Raw genomic sequence first — 20,429 nt, 5'->3', positions numbered from 1 at the left:
CACAACTGGGAGAGAGGGCGAGGACCAGAGATGCTCGCAGCATCTAGTGGGCAGAGGCCAGGGATGCTGTGAAACATCCCACAATGCACAAGACAGCCTCTTTGCCTCCTACAACGAAGAATTACCCAGCCCCAAATGTCAGTACTGCCGAGGCAGAGAAACCCTGCAAGAGATCAACTCCATGCCTCTTCTCTGTGTTATATGTTAGGATTCTAAGTGAGTGTTCCTGTCTAAAACACAAAAAGAGTTCCACGGCTGAAACTGGTTTGAAATTAGCCACCTAGATTATGTGAGGATGCCGGTCAGCTTGGGTGGACCCGGAGCACAGGTCACCAAGACTCTGTGAGCCCCAGGTAAGGCCCTGGCTGCTGTGCTCTTGAACTTTTCCAACTAGACCATCTTCCCCCCGCCACTTCTCCTTCCTGTTGGCTGGGGGCAGAAGAAAGTTTAGTTTAGAACTTCACTCTGACCCACTGCTTCCCAGCTTCTGGGCCCTAGCCCCGTGGCTTTTGTGATAGTACCTGTGGGTGGGCTTTGGGGAGGCCACGCCGTGTCTGTGTCTGTGCTGGATGTCAGGCACCACACTTGTGAACAGCCTCCTTTCCTGCAGGCCTCCCCATGCCGTTGGAGTTACGTTCCTGTTGTCATTTCCCTGGACCTCGGGTTTCTAGAAAGCGGGGACCTAATCCATTTCATTTTGGCATTCCCACAGAGCATGTTGGAGGAACTGATGAAATTAGAAGTCACCCTTTTTTCTGTGTACAGTGGGGGCACACATATTACTTTTTTAGGTTAAAGCGATCCAAAATGCATTTTGTTTAGGAACTATTTTGCTCCTTTCTTAAATAGTTGAATTTCCGGAGTGTTATGGAACCCAGGCTTGGAACTGTCACAGCAGAGTCACAGATTTTACTTAAGGTTTCCTTTTCTGATTTCCAGCAGTAACTTCTGTGCTTCTTCCTCACCTCTCCAACCCCTAGAAGGCTCTGCCTTTTGCTCTTCCCATTGGAGATCTAATCTCTTTAGAACAGCCTTAATTGTTCCTTTACCTAAATAGCCCCAGGCCCTTATCTCGGCTGTGGCTGGCCCTACTGCTGATTTAGAGATTCCCTCTCTCCTCCTTCCTTAATGGCAGAATCCTAATTTTGTGTGGAAGCAGCCTGCCCAGTTTGTGAAAAGTTCCTGGCCAACTTTGCGGCTGGGGGTAGTCACGTGATGCAGTTCTGGCTAAAAAGATAGAATTGGAAGCCCGTCAGGGATTTCCGGGGAAGTTTTTCGTCTCCTGATGGAGGTGCCTCCCCTTCCTCTCTGGCTCAACCCTCTTCTTCCTGCTCGGAGTTTGGAGCAGAGGCTGGTGGGAGCCAGGGGCACGGACAGCTTTGCAGAGCCACTGCGCCTGTTCTGTAAGAAAAACACACGCCCGGGGAATTCCTTGGCGGTCTAGTGGTTAGGACTTCAAGCATCCGCTGCAAGGGGTATGGGTTTGATCCCTGGTTGGGGAACTAAGATCCCGCATGCCTCGCGGCATGGCCAAAAAAAGAAGAAAAAAAAAAAAAAGACACCCCCAGTTGGCTGAAAGCCTTGGCTGGCACCCAGGTTTCTGTTACATGCGACCAAGTGCACCCCTGACTGATACTCCAGCTCAGATCCCTCCCCAGGGCTCCAAGCTGGCATTTATCAGCCTGATGGCCCACTGGCATTGGGGACTCTGCAAGGGCACACTTCCTCCTTGTGACCTCCCTGACACGAGTTCTCCTCCTGCCTGCCTGCTTGCCACATCTGACCTGCCTCAAGCCCTGTCTTTTCTGCAGCTGGAAGCCCTTCCTGCCCACCTGGCCACAGCATGGGGACCGGGGCACAGGGTCTGCTGCCGAGACCAGCCCCGTCTCTGGCTCTCCCCCTCCACCACGTCCCTGCTGCCTCCCCGGCTACTCTCCTCCACATCTCATGACCCCCCTGAATAAAATCTTCAAGGGCTTCTCGTGATCGTCCGTGACCTTCTGCCATCATCCATATGTTGACCCTGCTGACCTAATGACCTGTCTTAGGTCAGGTTCCCTAGAAGCAGAGCCTGGAACAGGAATTGTGGTCTCAGCTGCTCCCCCAGGGAGCTCTGGAGCTTGAATTGCTCTCCAGGGTAATCCCAGGCCTTTTGTCCCCCTGTCAGTCAATCGTTGGCTGGGGACAGAGGGCAGATCCTCAGAGAAGGGGGCAGCGGTGTGCTGTCAGCAGTCAACACTCACAGCCGAGATGTGGCACCAGCCCTGGGGTGTCCAACGAGACCACAGTGTTGCCCTTAACTCCTGCCTGTGCCCACACCCCAGGCCATGCTTTCACAGCTGTACCTAGTCACTCGCTCTCCAAACTCCCCAGGCCTCTGCTTTGTTCGTTCTGTTCCTTCTGTGCACAGGGTGGGTCTCCCCTCCTCCCCCAGCCCCCTCTGCTCCTGCGGTAGCTGGGTGTGTTATCCTTGGCACTGGGAGGTGTTTAATCTCTGCGCATGCCAAAGCCGTCTCCCCCTGAGGCAGGCTTTCTGTCTTGTCTCCTGTCCTCCTTTATCAAGTACAGTTCTTCATCTAAAACATAAAATCCAAGCATGATTTGAGTGACTGTCTTCTCCACTTTCCCGTGGATGGCGTGTGACTTGTACCAGTCAAGGTTCACAGGAGAGAAGTTAATCACTCTCGGACCTGCCGAGAAAGGCTGGCTGGAGGGATGGGCGTTCTGGGGAGTCCAAGCCGCATTTCCAGCTGCATCCTGGGCATCTTTGTCTAGTTATTTATCATCTCAAGTTCATCACATCATCATCACTAAACTACAAAAATTGACTTCCAATCCTATTTCTTTCCGTAACCGGGACCCAGATTGATCTTTGCCTGCTGCTTTTTGGCGCTAGTCTTCATCATTTCTTGATCGATCTCTGTCCTCGTCCCATCCTCTTCCTCACCAGGATGGGCCGCAGGCTCCCTTTCCACCCGAGCGTCCAGTGTCCTGCCCCGCTGTCCCCGGACAGCCTAGGGTGAGGCTTCCTTCTCTCTTGCTGTGAAGTCCTTCTCAAGACACCTTCCACCTTGAAGGGCATGCTCTTTCGGCTGTCGTGTTAATATCTAAGCTGTACCTTCTCATCTTCCCAGATTGTCCATTCCAGCTGTGTCGGTTTATTTACTGCTTTGTCAGTTTCAGGTTTTTGTTTCTACTAATCTGTGCTTTGGCGTGCCTTTATTGTTAAAAAAATAAAAAACCAAAAAAACCTTCACATACAGGCATACCCACCTAATTCCAATACCTACCCTTCCTAAGTACCCCCAGGTGGAAGGGCGTGGACTTGGCCATGGATAGATGTTGGTTGGAAATTTCAGCTCCCTACTTGTCTATGTGTGACCTTCGGCAGGTTAAATGCAGATAGCAATTCAAAAAAGTAGGTGTTTGGGTTTTTTTAATATTTATTTATTGATTGATTGATTTATGTGGCTGCATCGGGTCTTAGTTGCGGCACGTGGGATCTTTGTTGTGGCATGCGGGCTTCTCTATAGTTGTGGTGCGAGGGCTCCAGAGCGGGTGGGCTCAGTAGTTGCGGTGCGCAGGCTTAGTTGCCCCGTGGCATGTTGGATCTTAGTTCCCTGACCAGGGATCAAACCTGCATCCCCTGCATTGGAAGGTGGATTCTTAACCACTGGACCACCAGGGAAGTCCCCGAAGAAGGTGTTTTTCGGATTTAATGATATCGTGTGTAGGCTTATTCCTCCCAATAAATATTAATGTCCTACCCTCTCTTGCACCAGTAATTGGCTGTACAGTTAATCTGACAGTTTGTCATGTACTGCTTTGCAGCGTCTGTTGTATTCTTATCTTGGATGGTTAATTCTTAATTTGAAAATGTTAGTACCAGTTCTACAAGTGGACTGAAGGCCTGGACCTTACCTTAGTATTTCTTCATTAGGGTCTTAATAAGAATGATTTCTTCATCAGGTATACAAGCATTTGAGAAGCACCTGTTACGGTTTTACATGTGAGTAGAAATATATAATTTTGAAAGCCAGGCCTTTTCTGCATAGAAAGGGTTAGTGGAGGCTCTTACTCTGGCAGTCTGAATGAAAGGAAGGACACATTTATGAGCCTTGGGACCCTAGCACTTAGAAGGAGGTGGTAGGGGACGAGCTGCCCGTGAAGGAAGTGGAGAAGCAGAGCCAAGAGGGTGCCACGGGACAGGTGGTGATGGCTTGCCAACACACGTCCTTGGAGGAATGCCTGAAACCAGCATCACCTCTGAAATCTCATAAGAAACTTGAGCATTTATTCAGTAAATATGTATTAGTTGCCTATTGTGTGCCCCTTACCAACCTAGGCACTGGGAACTCAGTAGTGAGCAAAACAAAGACCCCTGCTTTCATGGAATCTACATTCTGGTGGGGAAGACAAGAGACAAATGTATATTAAAAAGACAAAAATTATGTGTAACACGTCTCATGATGATAAATGTTTTAATTGAACTTTAAATTGCAACCCGTCCTCCACCAAACAGCACATTAAAGACAAAAGAAATGAATGGACACAGGGCAGATGGTGCAGAGGTGAGCATGACTAGAAACACGTAAACCCCGGGTTCTCCGAGGGAGCATCTTAAGGCCACCCAGCCGTACGTCAACTGCACGTGTGTGAAGATGACTCTGCTTGGCCCTCCTTTTGTCATGTTGAATCCAAATGGTCCCTTCTAAATTGGAAGAAGACATTCCAACCCAAGTAGGAGGATTCAGTGACTTCATGGGAAATCAAATTCTCCTACCTTGAGTAGGTGCACCCTAGAACATGATTATAGGTATATATACATACATTTTTACAAACCTGCTTTTTTCTTGCAGTATCTTTCTGTGCCAATAAATGTATGAACCGAATACTTTGAGTGCTTCTCAAACTTTAACGTTCATATGAATCCTGTGATTCAGCAGATGGAGGGGGCAGTGCTGAGACTTTGCGTGTCTAACCTGCTCCCAGCTGATGCTGAGGCCGTGGTCACAGATTCCACTTCGTGTAGCAAAGGCTTTAACAACTGCAGAGTGTTCTAAGTGGTTTGCACCATAATTTACCAACAAATTTCCCTGTTGCTGGACTTGTTAGATGTTTCAGTAGAGTTTACACTTTACTCTTTGCTCTTAGAATTGCTGTTAACATTCAGTTTTACTTTTAATCTTAAATATCATTGGGAAAGTACACTTGGGTGGGGGGGGAAGTTTATCTTGTTTGATAACAGACCATAGGTGAGTCATGCACATTCCATTCAATGTGGGATGTTTCTTAAGGGCCTGCTGTGTGCCAAGCCCTATCCTAGGTGTTAGCGTTACAAAGATGAGCAAAGCCCCGGCCCTGCAGCTCAGTCCTCCAGGTGCTTGCAGAAAGGTAGAGGAGACCCAAAATGTACACAGAACGTTTCAGTTCATAACAGTAAACAGAGATGGGGAAGTGCCCAGGGACGGTTTTGGTGTTGAAAAGGATCTTCACAGAAAAGGAGAAGGGTTTAAGGATGAAAGGAGACACGTCACCAGGCAGATCGTTGGGGGGGATTCCCACCAGGATTCCAGACTGAGCGTGCATCTGTACAAAGGCACGGAGGCAGCAATGTGGCACATCCAGGCTTCTGACAGTACTTCTTTGTAGCTAGAGTGTAACAGACAAGTTTGTCACCTGAAGTCATAGCACCTGAGATGAGCTGGGAGCCACTAAGCAGATACATATTTTAGAAAGATGGCTTTGAAGGGACAAAATTGAGACACGGGAGTCTGGGTAAGTGACCTCCACTAAGAGAATGCCTGTGGGCCCAGGAAGTTCAAGAAGGTATGATTGAGAGGCCCTGGGGATTGATTGGGCCTGGGGGTGCCAGGGAGAAGTCTGGGGCCGACCTACAGGTTTTGGCTTGGATGACTGAGTGGATGGTACAGCTACCAAATGATGTGAGAATACATTCTGCTTTGTGATTTTGTTTGAGGTGAAGATAGCAGGCAGGTCGTTAGCTAGACAGGTCTGAGCTGGGTGAGAGGCCTGCATAGGGAGATGGATTTGGGGTCTGATCCCTTGAGGAGGTGAGTAAAAGGCAAGTGGTGAACCTTGTCGTGAATATATGTGAGCGAGGAGGAAATGGTGCTGAGGGTGGGAACCGGGACCCTGGAGTCCTGCACCGTGTGTGGGGGAGTTTACCATTGCAGAGGTCGGGAGGGAAGTGTGGTTCTAAGGCACCCGGCATGGTGCGCAGACCGAGTGAAGGAGCGGCTGGGCCGTCATGGTGGGGAGGAGAGGCCAGTGAAGGAAGCTGGGCGTTTAGAAAGGGGTTGGGGAGAGAGAGACTGAGCGGGACCTGACAGGGTGAGCACAGGAGGGGTTTCGGGAGGATGCTGCCTCTCCAGAGATCCCCAGGAAGGGACATGGATAGGACTGAAGATAGGCCCCTGATGGGGCTGGAGCGGAAACCTGTGGCCAGAAATGAGAGTGCCTAAAGGATGCAGATGTCTTAAAGCCCTGTCAGATAGTTGTATAAAATGCCTGTCACTTCCCTCTCTGTGTAACAATAGCAACAGCCAGCACTGAGGTAGTGCTTCTTATGTGCAACCACCATTCCCACATGAATCCTGGGAGGTAGGTAATATTGGACCCATTTTCCAGATGAGGAAACTGAGCTACAAGAGTTAGAGTCAGACGCAGCCCCGCCTCCCATGGGGACCCGGCCTGAGGAGCAGGGCAGCCGGAAAGCCGTGAGGATGAAAGGCTCTTGGTGCTCCAGCCAGGCATCAGGGCTGTGCCTCTGAGGTGGGAGAGCCAACTTCAGGACACTGGTCCACAAGAGACCTCCCAGCTCCACATAATACCAAACGGCGAAAATCTCTCAGAGATCTCCATCTCAACATCAAGACCCAGCTTCACTCAACGACCAGCAAGCTACAGTGCTGGACATCCTATGCCAAACAACTAGCAAGACAGGAACACGGCCCCATCCATTAACAGAGAGGCTGCCTAAAATCATAATAAGGCCACAGACACCCCAAAACACACCACCAGACGTGGACGTGCCCACCAGAAAGACAAGATCCAGCCTCATCCACCAGAACACAGGCACTAGTTCCCTCCACCAGGAAACCTACACAACCCACTGAACCAACCTTAGCCACTGGGGACAGATACCAAAAACAACGGGAACTACGAACCTGCAGCCTGTGAAAAGGAGACCCCAAACACAGTAAGATAAGCAAAATGAGAAGACAGAAAAACACACAGCAGATGAAGGAGCAGGGTCAAAACACACCAGACCTAACAAATGAAGAGGAAATAGGTAGTCTACCTGAAAAAGAATTCAGAATAATGATAGTAAGGATGATCCAAAATCTTGGAAATAGAATAGACAAAATGCAAGAAACATTTAACAAGGACGTAGAAGAACTAAAGAGGAACCAAGCAACGATGAAAAGCACAATAAATGAAATTTAAAATACTCTAGATGGGATCAATAGCAGAATAACTGAGGCAGAAGAACGGATAAGTGACCTGGAAGATAAAATGGTGGAAATAACTACTGCAGAGCAGAATAAAGAAAAAAGAATGAAAAGAACTGAGGAGAGTCTCAGAGACCTCTGGGACAACATTAAATGTACCAACATTTGAATTACAGGGGTCCCAGAAGAAGAAGAGAAAAAGAAAGGGACTGAGAAAATATTTGAAGAGATTATAGTTGAAAACTTCCCTAATATGGGAAAGGAAATAGTTAATCAAGTCCTGGAAGCACAGAGTCCCATACAGGATAAATCCAAGGAGAAACACACCAAGACACATATTAATCAAACTATCAAAAATTAAATATAAAGAAAACATATTAAAAGCAGCAAGGGAAAAACAACAAATAACACATAAGGGAATCCCCATAAGGTTAACAGCTGATCTTTCAGCAGAAACTCTGCAAGCCAGAAGGGAGTGGCAGGATATACTTAAAGTGATGAAGGAGAAAAACCTACAACCAAGATTACTCTACCCAGCAAGGGTCTCATTCAGATTTGATGGAGAAATTAAAACCTTTACAGACAAGCAAAAGCTGAGAGAGTTCAGCACCACCAAACCAGCTTTACAACAAATGCTAAAGGAACTTCTCTAGGCAAGAAACACAAGAGAAGGAAAACACCTACAATAACAAACCCAAAACATTTAAGAAAATAGGAATAGGAACATACATATTGATAATTACCTTAAATGTAAATGGATTAAATGCTCCCACCGAAAGACACAGACTGGCTGAATGGATACAAAAACAAGACCCATATATATGCTGTCTACAAGAGACCCACTTCAGACCTAGAGACACATACAGACTGAAAGTGAGGGGATGGAAAAAGATATTCCATGCAAATGGAAATCAAAAGAAAGCTGGAGTAGCAATTCTCATATCAGACAAAATAGACTTTAAAATAAAGACTATTACAAGAGACAAAGAAGGACACTATATAATGATCAAGGGATCGATCCAAGAGGAAGGTATAACAATTGTAAATATTTATGCACCCAACATAGGAGCACCTCAATACATAAGGCAAATACTAACAGCCATAAAAGGGGAAATCGACAGCAACACAATCATAGTAGGGGACTTTAACACCCCACTTTCACCAATGGACAGATCATCCAAAATGAAAATAAATAAGGAAACACAAGCTTTAAATGATACATTAAACAAGATGGACTTAATTGATATTTATAGGACATTCCACCCAAAAACAACAGAATACACATTTTTCTCAAGTGCTCATGGAACATTCTCCAGGATAGATCATATCTTGGGTCACAAATCATGCCTTGGTAAATTTTAAAAAATTGAAATCGTATCAAGTATCTTTTCTGACCACAACGCTATGAGACTAGATATCAATTACAGGAAAAGATCTGTAAAAAATACAAACACATGGAGGCTAAACAATACACTACTTAATAACGAAGCGATCACTGAAGAAATCAAAGGGGAAATCAAAAAATACCTAGAAATAAATGACAATGGAGACATGACGACCCAAAACCTATGGGATGCAGCAAAAGCAGTTCTAAGAGGGAAGTTTATAGCAATACAAGCCTACATCAAGAAACAGGAAACATCTCGAATAAACAACCTAACCTTGCACCTAAAGCAATTAGAGAAAGAAGAACAAAAAATCCCCAAAGCTAGCAGCAGGAAAGAAATCATAAAGATCAGATCAGAAATAAATGAAAAAGAAATGAAAGAAACAATAGCAAAAATCAATGAAACTAAAAGCTGGTTCTTTGAGAAGATAAACAAAATTGATAAACCATTAGCCAGACTCATCAAGAGAAAAAGGGAGAAGACTCAAATCAATAGAATTAGAAATGAAAAAGGAGAAGTAACCACTGACACTGCAGAAATACAAAGGATCATGAGAGATTACTACAAGCAACTCTATGCCAATAAAATGGACAACCTGGAAGAAATGGACAGATTCTTAGAAATGCACAACCTGCCGAGACTGAACCAGGAAGAAATAGAAAATATGAACAGACCAATCACAAGCACTGAAATTGAAACTGTGATTAAAAATCTTCCAACACACAAAAGCCCAGGACCAGATGGCTTCACAGGCGAATTCTATCAAACATTTAGAGAAGAGCTAACACCTATCCTTCTCAAACTCTTCCAAAATATTGCAGAGGGAGGAACACTCCCCAACTCATTCTACGAGGCCACCATCACCCTGATACCAAAACCAGACAAAGATGTCACAAAGAAAGAAAACTACAGGCCAATATCACTGATGAACATAGATGCAAAAATCCTCAACAAAATACTAGCAAACAGAATCCAACAGCACATTAAAAGGATTATACACCATGATCAAGTGGGGTTTATTCCAGGAATGCAAGGATTCTTCAATATACGCAAATCAATCAACGTGATACATCATATTAACAAATTGAAGGAGAAAAACCGTATGATCATTTCAATAGATGCAGAGAAAGCTTTTGACAAAATTCAACACCCATTTATGATAAAAGCCCTGGAGAAAGTAGGCATAGAGGGAACTTCCTCAACATAATAAAGGCCATATATGACAAACCCACAGCCAACATTGTCCTCAATGGTGAAAAACTGAAACCATTTCCACTAAGATCAGGAACAAGACAAGGTTGCCCACTCTCACCACTATTATTCAACATAGTTTTGGAAGTGTTAGCCACAGCAATCAGAGAAGAAAAAGAAATAAAAGGAATCCAAATCGGAAAAGAAGAAGTAAAGCTGTCACTGTTTGCAGATGACATGATACTATACATAGAGAATCCTAAAGATGCTACCAGAAAACTACTAGAGCTAATCAATGAATTTGGTAAAGTAGCAGGATACAAAATTAATGCACAGAAATCTCTTGCATTCCTATATACTAATGATGAAAAATCTGAAACTGAAATTAAGAAAACACTCCCATTTACCATTGCAACAAAAAGAATAAAATATCTAGGAATAAACCTACCTAAGGAGACAAAAGACCTGTATGCAGAAAATTGTAGGACACTGATGAAAGAAATTAAAGATGATACAAATAGATGGAGAGATATACCATATTCTTGGATTGGAAGAATCAACATTGTGAAAATGACTCTGCTACCCAAAGCAATCTACAGATTCAATGCAATCCCTATCAAACTACCACTGGCATTTTTCACAGAACTAGAACAAAAAATTTCACAATTTGTATGGAAACACAAAAGACCCCGAATAGCCAAAGCAATCTTGAGAACGAAAAATGGAGCTGGAGGAATCAGGCTCCCTGACTTGAGACTATATTACAAAGCTACAGTAATCAAGACAGTTTGGTACTGGCACAAAAACAGAAATATAGATCAATGGAACAGGATAGAAAGCCCAGAGATAAGCCCACGCACATATGGTCACCTTATCTTTGACAAAGGAGGCAAGCATATACAGTGGAGAAAAGACAGCCTCTTCAATAAGTGGTGCTGGGAAAATTGGACAGGTACATGTAAAAGTATGAAATTAGAACACTCCCTGACACCATACACAAAAATAAACTCAAAATGGATTAAAGACCTAAGTGTAAGGCCAGACACTATCAAACTCTTAGAGGAAAACATAGGCAGAACACTCTATGACATAAATCACAGCAAGATCCTTTTTGACCCAGCTCCTAGAGAAATGGAAATAAAAACACAAATAAACAAATGGGACCTAATGAAACTTAAAAGCTTTTGCACAGCAAAGGAAACCATAAACAAGACCAAAAGACAACCCTCAGAATGGGAGAAAATATTTGCAAATGAAGCAACTGACAAAGGATTAATCTCCAAGATTTACAAGCAGCTCATGCAGCTCAATAACAAAAAAACAAACAGCCCAATCCAAAAATGGGCAGAAGACCTAAATAGACATTTCTCCAAAGAAGATATACAGATTGCCAACAGACACATGAAAGAATGTTCAACATCATTAATCATTAGAGAAATGCAAATCAAAACTACAATGAGGTATCATCTCACACCAGTCAGAAAGGCCATCATCAAAAAATCTAGAAACAATAAATGCTGGAGAGGGTGTGGAGAAAAGGGAACCCTCTTGCACTGTTGGTGGGAATGTAAATTGATACAGCCACTATGGAGAACAGTATGGAGGTTCCTTAAAAAACTAAAAATAGAACTACCATACGACCCAGCAATCCCACTACTGGGCATATACCCTGAGAAAACCATAATTCAGAAAGAGTCATGTACCAAAATATTCATTGCAGCTCTGTTTACAATAGCCAGGACATGGAAGCAACCTAGGTGTCCATCATCGGATGAATGGATAAAGAAGATGTGGCACATATATACAATGGAATACTACTCAGCCATAAAAAGAAATGAAATGGAGGTATTTGTAATGAGGTGGATGGAGTTAGAGTCTGTCATACAGAGTGAAGTAAGTCAGAAAGAGGAAAAGAAATACAGTATGCTAACACATATATATGGAATCTAAGGGAAAAAAAAAAAAAAAGGTCATGAAGAACCTAGTGGCAAGATGGGAATAAAGACACAGACCTACTAGAGAATGGACTTGAGGATATGGGGAGGGGGAGGGGTGAGATGTGACAGGGTGAGAGAGTGTCGTGGACATATATACACTACCAAATGTACAATAGATAGCTAGTGGGAAGCAGCCGCATAGCACAGGGAGATCAGCTCGGTGCTTTGTGACCACCTAGAGGGGTGGGATAGGGAGGGTGGGAGGGAGGGAGATGCAAGAGGGAAGAGATATGGGAACATATGTATATGTATAACTGATTCACTTTGTTATAAAGCAGAAAGTAACACACCATTGTAAAGCAATTATACTTCAATAAAGATGTTTAAAAAAAGAAAAAAAAAAAAAGGGTTAGAGTCAGTTGCCCCAGACTTCTCAGGTGGCAGGTGGAGGAGCTGAGCCTAGGGGTCTCTCCTGAGATCCTCTCCAGTGTGATAGGAAAAACAAAACAAAAACACAACTGTCTTTTTCTTTTCTTTTGTTTCTCTCTCTCTCTTTTTTTTTTGAGCGTTTGAATGATGCATGAGTGTGTTGTGTGGCAGTAGTGGTGAGAAGAGGAAGGAGTCCAGGACTGTAGACCCTCCTCTCACTTCCAGAGCCTCTTCCTGTTTGGTTCCACTTTCCTAAAAGTAGCAGGAGAGAGTCATCTGATGTCCCAGTCCGTATCCAGCAGGAAACCAGAAACCATAGAGATAAGAAAGGCTGCCCCGTCCCTTTGCCTAACAGTTTTCCATCCAGACGGCACACAATCACAGTTCCTCAGGAAGCTGGGTGGCACAAGAGAGAATCTGGGAATGCAGTTTGCAGGCTTGCAGCCTGAGTGGCAGAGCAGATGAGAAAGAGGGGGCAGAGTAGAGCCCAGGGCCCACAGCGCCGTCCAGCGCGCCAGCCGTGGGCAAGGGTGGGATCCCGGTTCCAATACCACCGTCTGCTTTGTTCTCGGGAGGTCCACGCGGGTGTGAAGTGTCGTTCTGGTCATAAAAACACGGGTATCATAGAAACTTCCTTTTTATAGATGCCCTGGTCATAGGCAGCCCCCTAGGACCCACCACTTGGCTGACTGTGCATGTAAGTAACCACGAAGTTGTGGTGATTGAAAACCTTCCAGGGTCTCAGTTGATCTCGCTTCTCCTTTAAGAATTCAGTAGATTCTTCAGCAGAGGTTTACTAGTGAGGCCCTTTGCTCAGTTTTTTGAAACTACTCAAATGGAGTGATGCACGTCTATGAAAATTCTTGTACTCTAGTGTTACACAGTTAAAATTGCAGTTGAGGGAGAGTGTTTACAGTAGCAAGAAATCAAATACTTGGATGTCAATTTGATAAAAGATTTTTTTTTCCAAAGAAAATGGCACAGCACTAATGGGGGAAATGAAGTGAATAATGAGATATAACTTCCTCCTGGCTTCAAGACTAAGTATAGTAAAGACATTATTTCTTGAATTAATATATAATAAATAGTGTATATAATATACATTATTTCTTGAATTAATATGTAAATATCATAATGCAATAGGTGCCTATATTAGCTGGGATTTAATTAACAGTTGCTTCAACAACATGGAGGTTTATTTCTCCGTCATGTAAGAGTCCAGAGGCAAGCAGTCTAAGGTGGATTGGCAGCTCTGTCCTTGGGGTGGTCCAGGGACCCGGGCCCCTTCTCTCTTGTTGCTCCTCCATCCCTTGGGTGACATGCTGTGTGGTCCAAAGTGGCTCATCAAGTGTCAGTATTTCAGCCAGCAGGAAGGGGGATAAAGGAGAAAAGGCCGTATGCCAAGGAAAGCACCCTGAAAGTTCTCCGGGTCACTTTTGCTTGTATCCCATTGACTAGAACTTAGTCACAAGGCTGTACTTAGCTCCAAGGGTGGCTGGGAAATGTAGTCTTTATTCTGGGAGGCCATGTGCCCAGCTAAAAATCCAGAGGAGAGAGGAAGGGGGAAACTGATATGAGGGGAGATGTTTTGATTTCTACTACAATACCCCTTGTAATATTGCTTAAAAATTGAAAATTTGAGAATAAAATTAATTCGAAAGAATAAGTAGGCAAGCATACCAGAGAACATATGTATTTTTTAAAGAAAACCTCTTTTAAGGTTGCCATTAAAAATTTTTTAAATTGCCATGTTTTCTTTTTCTTAGTGTAACCCTCTTACTCTATTTTTTAATGTACTGCTTTCTTTTTAAACATTTATTATAGAAAATTTCAAATAGTTTTGAGAATTGTATAGTGAGCCCCATGTACCCATTGCCCAGATTCGACAGCAGTTTAAAGCTCATCTTGTGTCAGCTGTTCCCACAAACACTTATCCCCTTCCTGGTTTTTTTTGAAGCAGATTTCATTTATCCTGTTTCATCTGTAAATAGTTCCATAAGTATCTCTAATAGTTAAAGACTCAACAAAAATTAGACTTTGACTTTTGGGATAGTTGTAGAGTCACATGCAGTTGTAAGAAATAACACAGATTACTCACTTTCCCCCCAATGGTAGCATCTTGCAAAACCGTAGAATAGCACAACTGGGATATTGACAGGGGTACAGTCACGATACAGAATATTTCCATCACCAAAAGGACCCCTCCTGTTGCCCTTCCATAGCCACCTCACCACCCCCTGTCTAACCCCTGACAACTAATCTGTTTACATTTCTGTAATTTTGTCATTTCAAGAATATTATATAAATGGAATCCTGCAATGTGTAACCTTTTAGTATTGGCTCAGCATAATTGCCCCGAGATTCATCCAGTTGCGTGTATCAGTCGGTCACTCCTTTTTTTGGCTGAGTAGTATTTCATGGTATGGCTATACCACATCAAAGCTCTTTAGGAAATTTCCTGGCGGTCCAGTGGTTAGGACTTGGCGCTTTCACTGCCAAGGGCCCAGGTTCAGTCCCTGGTCGGGGAACTAAGATCCCGCAAGCTGCGCAGAGAGGCCAGGAAAAAGAAAAAAAAAGCTCTTTAAAAGCGTAATCTGCTGAACTCACTTTCCTCTTTCCCTTCTCCTGCCCTCTCCTCTCTTCACAGCAATGCCAAGCGAGTACAACCGCGTGAAACTGAAAAGCGATTGCTCGCGGCCCTCCCTGCAATGGTACACCCGTGCTCAGAACAAGATGAGAAGACCCAGCTTGTTGTTAAAAGACATCCTCAAGTAAGCACGAGCCCTCGGGCCGCAAGACACCTCTGATTTGGGTCAACTGGGTAGAACTGGGGGAAAAATTCAGTGAGAGCCCTGAAGATGGCTCTCATCCGCGGCCACACTTGGTCAGGGATCATTTAAAGGCACATCTGAGTCAAGGCTCAGAGCACAGGTGCCGTGGGCTCGTGCATCAGGCTGTGCTTGGTGGCAGCACAGCGCCAGCCAGGGAGCCTGCAGTCCCCACAGCTTCCAGTGCACAGCCCTTCCAGCTGCTGCCTAGTGCAAGAGGGCTATCCCCTTCGCCTTCGCTATTTCCAGTGAATCTAAAAATACAGTTAATTGAAGTCCCCTACAGGCATTTGAATAACATTGAATATCAAACACTAAAAAGGATGAGAGGGGTACCAGCCAGGTCACCCGTACATCCTAATAAGAGATAGAATTGTTTTTTTGTTTTTTTAATATTTTATTTTATTGTATTTATTTATTTTTGGCCACTCGGCAAGGCTTGTGGGATCTCAGTTCCCCAACCGGGGATTGAACCCAGGCCACTGCAGTGAAAGCGCCAAATCCTAACCACTAGACCACCAGGGAACTCCCGAGATAGAATTGTTAAAGGAGGAACTTGTCAGTTTTACTTGGTACCAGCCAAACTAGGTGGTAAACTACCCTTTCTTTCATGCCGACAGGTAGAAATCCAACCCTGAAATCTAGCCTCCCATCTCATGTTAACTAATTCGGGAGGTGTAGAAGAAGAAAGGTGGGAAAGGAAATGTATGTTAATAAACACTCAGATCATTTTCTATCTCCTTTTGTCATCAACCAGTAATTATGGAGGCCCCCATATGCCTGGCACCAGGCTGGGTGCTGGCCACATGGGAGATAGACCTGGGCCCCGTGCTGCTTACAGTGTGGCTGAGACAGACTTGCAACCAGGAATTACAGAACAACAGAATCTGTGCTGTAGATTCTGGGCCTGCTTTTAACTTTTTCTTCCTTCCTTTTTGTTTTTCTTTTCTGGCCACGCTGCACGGCTTGCGGGATCATCGTTCCCCGACCAGGGATTGAACCCGTGCTCCCTACATTTAAAGCTCAGAGTCCTAACCACTGGACCACCAGGGAATTCCCCCTTTTTTTTCTTTTATAATCAAACTAAGGGAATTTTTTTTTTTTAATTTATTTTATTTACTTATTTTTGTCTGTGTTGGGTCTTCGTTGTGGTACACGGGCCTCTCATCGCGGCGGCCTCTCTTGTTGCGGAGCACGGGCTCCAAGCGCGTAGGCTTCAGCAGTTGTGGCACGCAGGCTCAGTAGTTGTGCCTCGCGGGCTCCAGAGCACAGGCTCAGTAGTTGCGGCACATGGGCCTAGCCGCTCCGCGGCACGTGGGATCCTCCCGGACCAGGGCCCAAACCCGTGTCCCCTGCATTGGCAGGCAGACTCCCAACCCCTGGGCCACCAGGGAAGTCCCCAAAATAAGGGAATTATTAATGCACTGAATATAATACCTTTTCTGGGGCTGGAGAAAAGAATAGGTCACCCTGCATTCACAAGATTCAGAAGATATTAAAGGTACTCAGTAAAACATCTTCTCATCCCTGCTCCCCACACTTCCTCTTTCCACTTAAAGATGACCAACATTAGCAGTCTTGTGTGTATAAGAAATAGTGTGTGTGTGTATTCCCCTCCCCCGACCCTCTCTTTTTTATGCAGATGGTTGCATCCCATTTACTTAGCGTTGTATTTGATCCCAGGGAAGAATTAAGATGCTTGTCCAGGTTTTCATGGTAGAGTCTATTGAAATGAGAATCAAGAAGTCTTGAAAACACTTCCTAGCAATACTTTCTTGCAACATAATCCTCAAATATTAAGAACTATTTAGCATCTATTGTGTATGGTATACTATGCAAAATGCTATATATTTTTTTTTTTTAATTTTTAAAAATTTATTTATTTATTTATTTATGGCTGCGTTGGGTCTTCGTTGCTGCATGCAGGCTTTCTCTAGTTGCGGCGAGCGGGGGCTACTCTTTGTTAAGGTGCGTGGGCTTCTCATTGCAGTGGCTTCCCTTATGGTGGAGCACGGGCTCTAGGCACGTGGGCTTCAGTAATTGTGGCACACAGGGTCAGTAGTTGTGGCTCAGGGGCTTAGTTGCTCCGCGGCATGCGGGATCTTCCTGGACCAGGGCTTGAACCCGTGTCCCCTGCGTTGGCAGGTGGATTCGTAACCATATTCGTGCCACCAGGGAAGCCCTAGATGCTATAGTTTTTAAACTGCCCTTTTCTTTAGAATATATTTTCCCCTTAAGGTTATTCCTTGACTTCGTTTTTTCAATAACACAACTTATTTAAAGTACTGGTTCTTAAACTTGACTTAAACTTTTTTTTAACCTTTATTTTGCCAGTATCACTTGGGGAGCTAATTAAAAATGAGATTTCTAGAACCAGGACTAGACTCAGTTCTTTTCTCCTAGTGTGTGTGTGTGTGTGTGTGTGTGTGCACGCATGTGTTTTAAACTGTAGAATAATTTGAATTTATCAGATCTTTAAAAATAGTTTTCATAGGTGGTCTTAAAGGTGACTGGTGGTACTGTCTTAACTCAGCCTCATTTCTGAGTAGAATTGTTTAGAAGAATAATAAGTAGATTGTTTATTTTGTTTTCCTTTTTTTTTTTAAGAACTCACTGTATTTTCTCCTATTATTTTTATTGTGGTAAAATAACGTAACATAGAATTTACCATCCTAACCATTTCTAAGTGTACAAGTTCAGTGGTATTAAGTACATTCACATTGTTGTGCAACCGTCACACCATCCACCTCCAGAGCTCTTGTCACCTTGAAAAGCTTGATCCTTTATACCCATTAACACTAAGCCCAGCCCCCCTTCCTCTGGCCCCTGGCAACCACCATTCTACTTTCTGTCCCGATTTTCACTACTCTACGTACCTCAAATAAGCGGAATCTTACAGTATTTGAAGGACTATTTTATTTTACTATTTTTTAAAATATTTTATTTATTTATTTATTTATTTATTTGGTTGCACCGGGTCTTCGTTGCGGCAGGCGGGCTCCTTAGTTGTGGCTCACGGGCTCCTCAGTTGTGGCACGTGGGCCCCTTAGTTGTAGAGTGAACTCTTAATGCAGCATGCATGTGAGATCTAGTTCCCTGACCAGGGATCGAACCTGGGCCCCCTGCATTGGGAGCGCAGAATCTTAACCACTGCGCCACCAGGGAAGTCCCAGGACTGACTTTTTTTTTTTTTTTTTAATTGAGGCAAGGAATATGACTTTATTCCGAAAGCCAGGCATCTGAGAAGATGGCAGACTAAAGTCTCAAAATAACCATCTTCAGGACTGACTATTTTAAAGTGGCAAAAAATTGAAGCTGAGATTCTATAGTTCAAAATTTATTACTTAGTTTTTTTTTTAAGTCCAGTAATCTATATTGTGATTCGGATTTTATTGTGGTACCTTTGCAGAAATAAGTTTTTTCTATATTTGCTTGTAACAAAGACAGTCATAAATGACTAATTTATCTTGTTAGAAAAATAAGAAATGCTGCCTTAAGAGATCTTAAAGACTGTACTTTTATGCTGTGTGGCAGGCAGACTCTATTTGGGTTAGGTTTTCAGTTATTTCACATGATCTCTCTTGATTATCACATGACGACATCATTATACGTAATTGATTTTTTTTTCTAGGTGTACATTGCTTGTGTTTGGAGTGTGGATCCTTTATATCCTCAAGTTAAATTATACTACTGAAGAATGTGACACGAAAAAAATGCATTATGTGGACCCCAACCGCATAAAGGTTAGATATTCCATCAGTGTGGTTTCAATTAGAATATTTCCAAGTGTACGCTTAAATAGTAATATTGTCTCTCACGTGTTATAAACAAATGTTCATGAAAGTTATAAACAGAAGGGAAAACACTTAACCTTAGCACTTCAAAACACCCACCTAACACTCACTGTTCTTCCCCCATTTACTGAAGTCGTAGGGTGAGGTGAGTTCCATTTGACCCTGTAGGGCACCTGTCATGGAATTAATACACCATGATGCTGCCAGCATACATGTTCTTAAAGCAGATCAGGAAGAAATTCTTTTAGTATCATTTGTCATTTCTGTGTTTTATTTTTCGTTTTAATGATTTCACATTGTATTTCAAGATTTTTCCTTCAATGTGTATTTATTTTTTTAATCAATTGACATATTAAATCCTGATTTCACTGTTTGAGTTATAAATTATCTGATACTGTTCAGCCTTGGACCAAAGACAGATGATTTTAAATAAAGTAGCATGGTAATAATGATAAGCGACATGTATGGGTGCTTTACATGTATTATCTCATTTAGTGATCATCATGACTGAGAGATATCCCAGGGTTCTCTGCATCTTACAGATGATGGCCTGGGAGGTTAAGTTGCTGGCCCAAGTTCACACCTAGTTTAGTTAACTAGTTTAGTTAATCTAGTTTAATATATACTGTGTAGCTGTTCTGAGAATGCTTTAGCAATAGAAACTCATTTAACCCTCGTAACAGTCCTGGGGATACAGCTAGTGTTATTACCCCCAGCTCATAGATGAGGATAGGGAGGAACCTTAAGTAACCTGTCTAAGGTTACCTCAGCAAGTAAGTGGTGGTGTGGAGGCTTGGACCCAGCAGTGTGGTTTCAGAGTCCAGTCTCCTGATGACTCTGCTTGCTGCTGGGGTAGGGAGCGTCCACAGAGAGGAAGCCAGAAGTTATAGGTAGCATGATGCAGAGGAGAGAGCTTAAACTTCTGACCTGGATTCAAATCTAAATGCCACTTCGTAACAATGAGACCTGAGGCAAGTGACTGAATCGTTTGGAGTCCCAGTTTCCTCAGCTGTGAGGTCTAGATAACAACGTCTGTGCAATGGGGTGGTCATCAAAGTCCAGTAAGATAGTATGCACAAAGCTCCTTTTCTAGTCCTGATTTTTATTCACGTGTTTCTATTCTGTATATGCTTTGAAGTACCTCACATTTTTCATAGTACAGACAGATATAAACATGTAAATGAAAAGAGTGTATTGTAGTTAATAAATGCACAGCTTGGCCTGTGCAGAACCCTCGTGTCTCAGGGGTCTTGCTGATCACGGGGCCTTCCTCCCCTGCTGTTTCTGTCCCTCAGATGTTGGCCGACTCAGTTCATCTCGGCAGCATTAGCCCCTCTGCTCTGCTGGAGCAGGATGTGGTCCCGCATCATCCGCTCGGGCTTTCCCT

General features: G+C 43.7%; 1 protein-coding gene across 3 annotated transcripts in view; it reads left to right on the top strand.

Moving 5' to 3' along the window:
* Positions 1-20,429, top strand: part of ST3GAL5 (ST3 beta-galactoside alpha-2,3-sialyltransferase 5) — a 54,245-nt gene that overhangs the window by 13,586 nt on the left and 20,230 nt on the right. For all 3 annotated transcript variants that reach the window (XM_061210522.1, XM_061210519.1, XM_061210520.1), the window contains exons 2-3: positions 15,068-15,191; positions 18,880-18,991. In XM_061210522.1, coding sequence (XP_061066505.1) covers positions 15,068-15,191; positions 18,880-18,991 — 236 coding nt within the window. The remainder of the gene's footprint in view (positions 1-15,067; positions 15,192-18,879; positions 18,992-20,429) is intronic.

Source organism: Eubalaena glacialis, chromosome 14 (assembly GCF_028564815.1).
Source record: "Eubalaena glacialis isolate mEubGla1 chromosome 14, mEubGla1.1.hap2.+ XY, whole genome shotgun sequence".
NCBI lineage: Eukaryota > Metazoa > Chordata > Mammalia > Artiodactyla > Balaenidae > Eubalaena > Eubalaena glacialis.
This window is presented reverse-complemented; position numbering and strand designations above follow the sequence as displayed.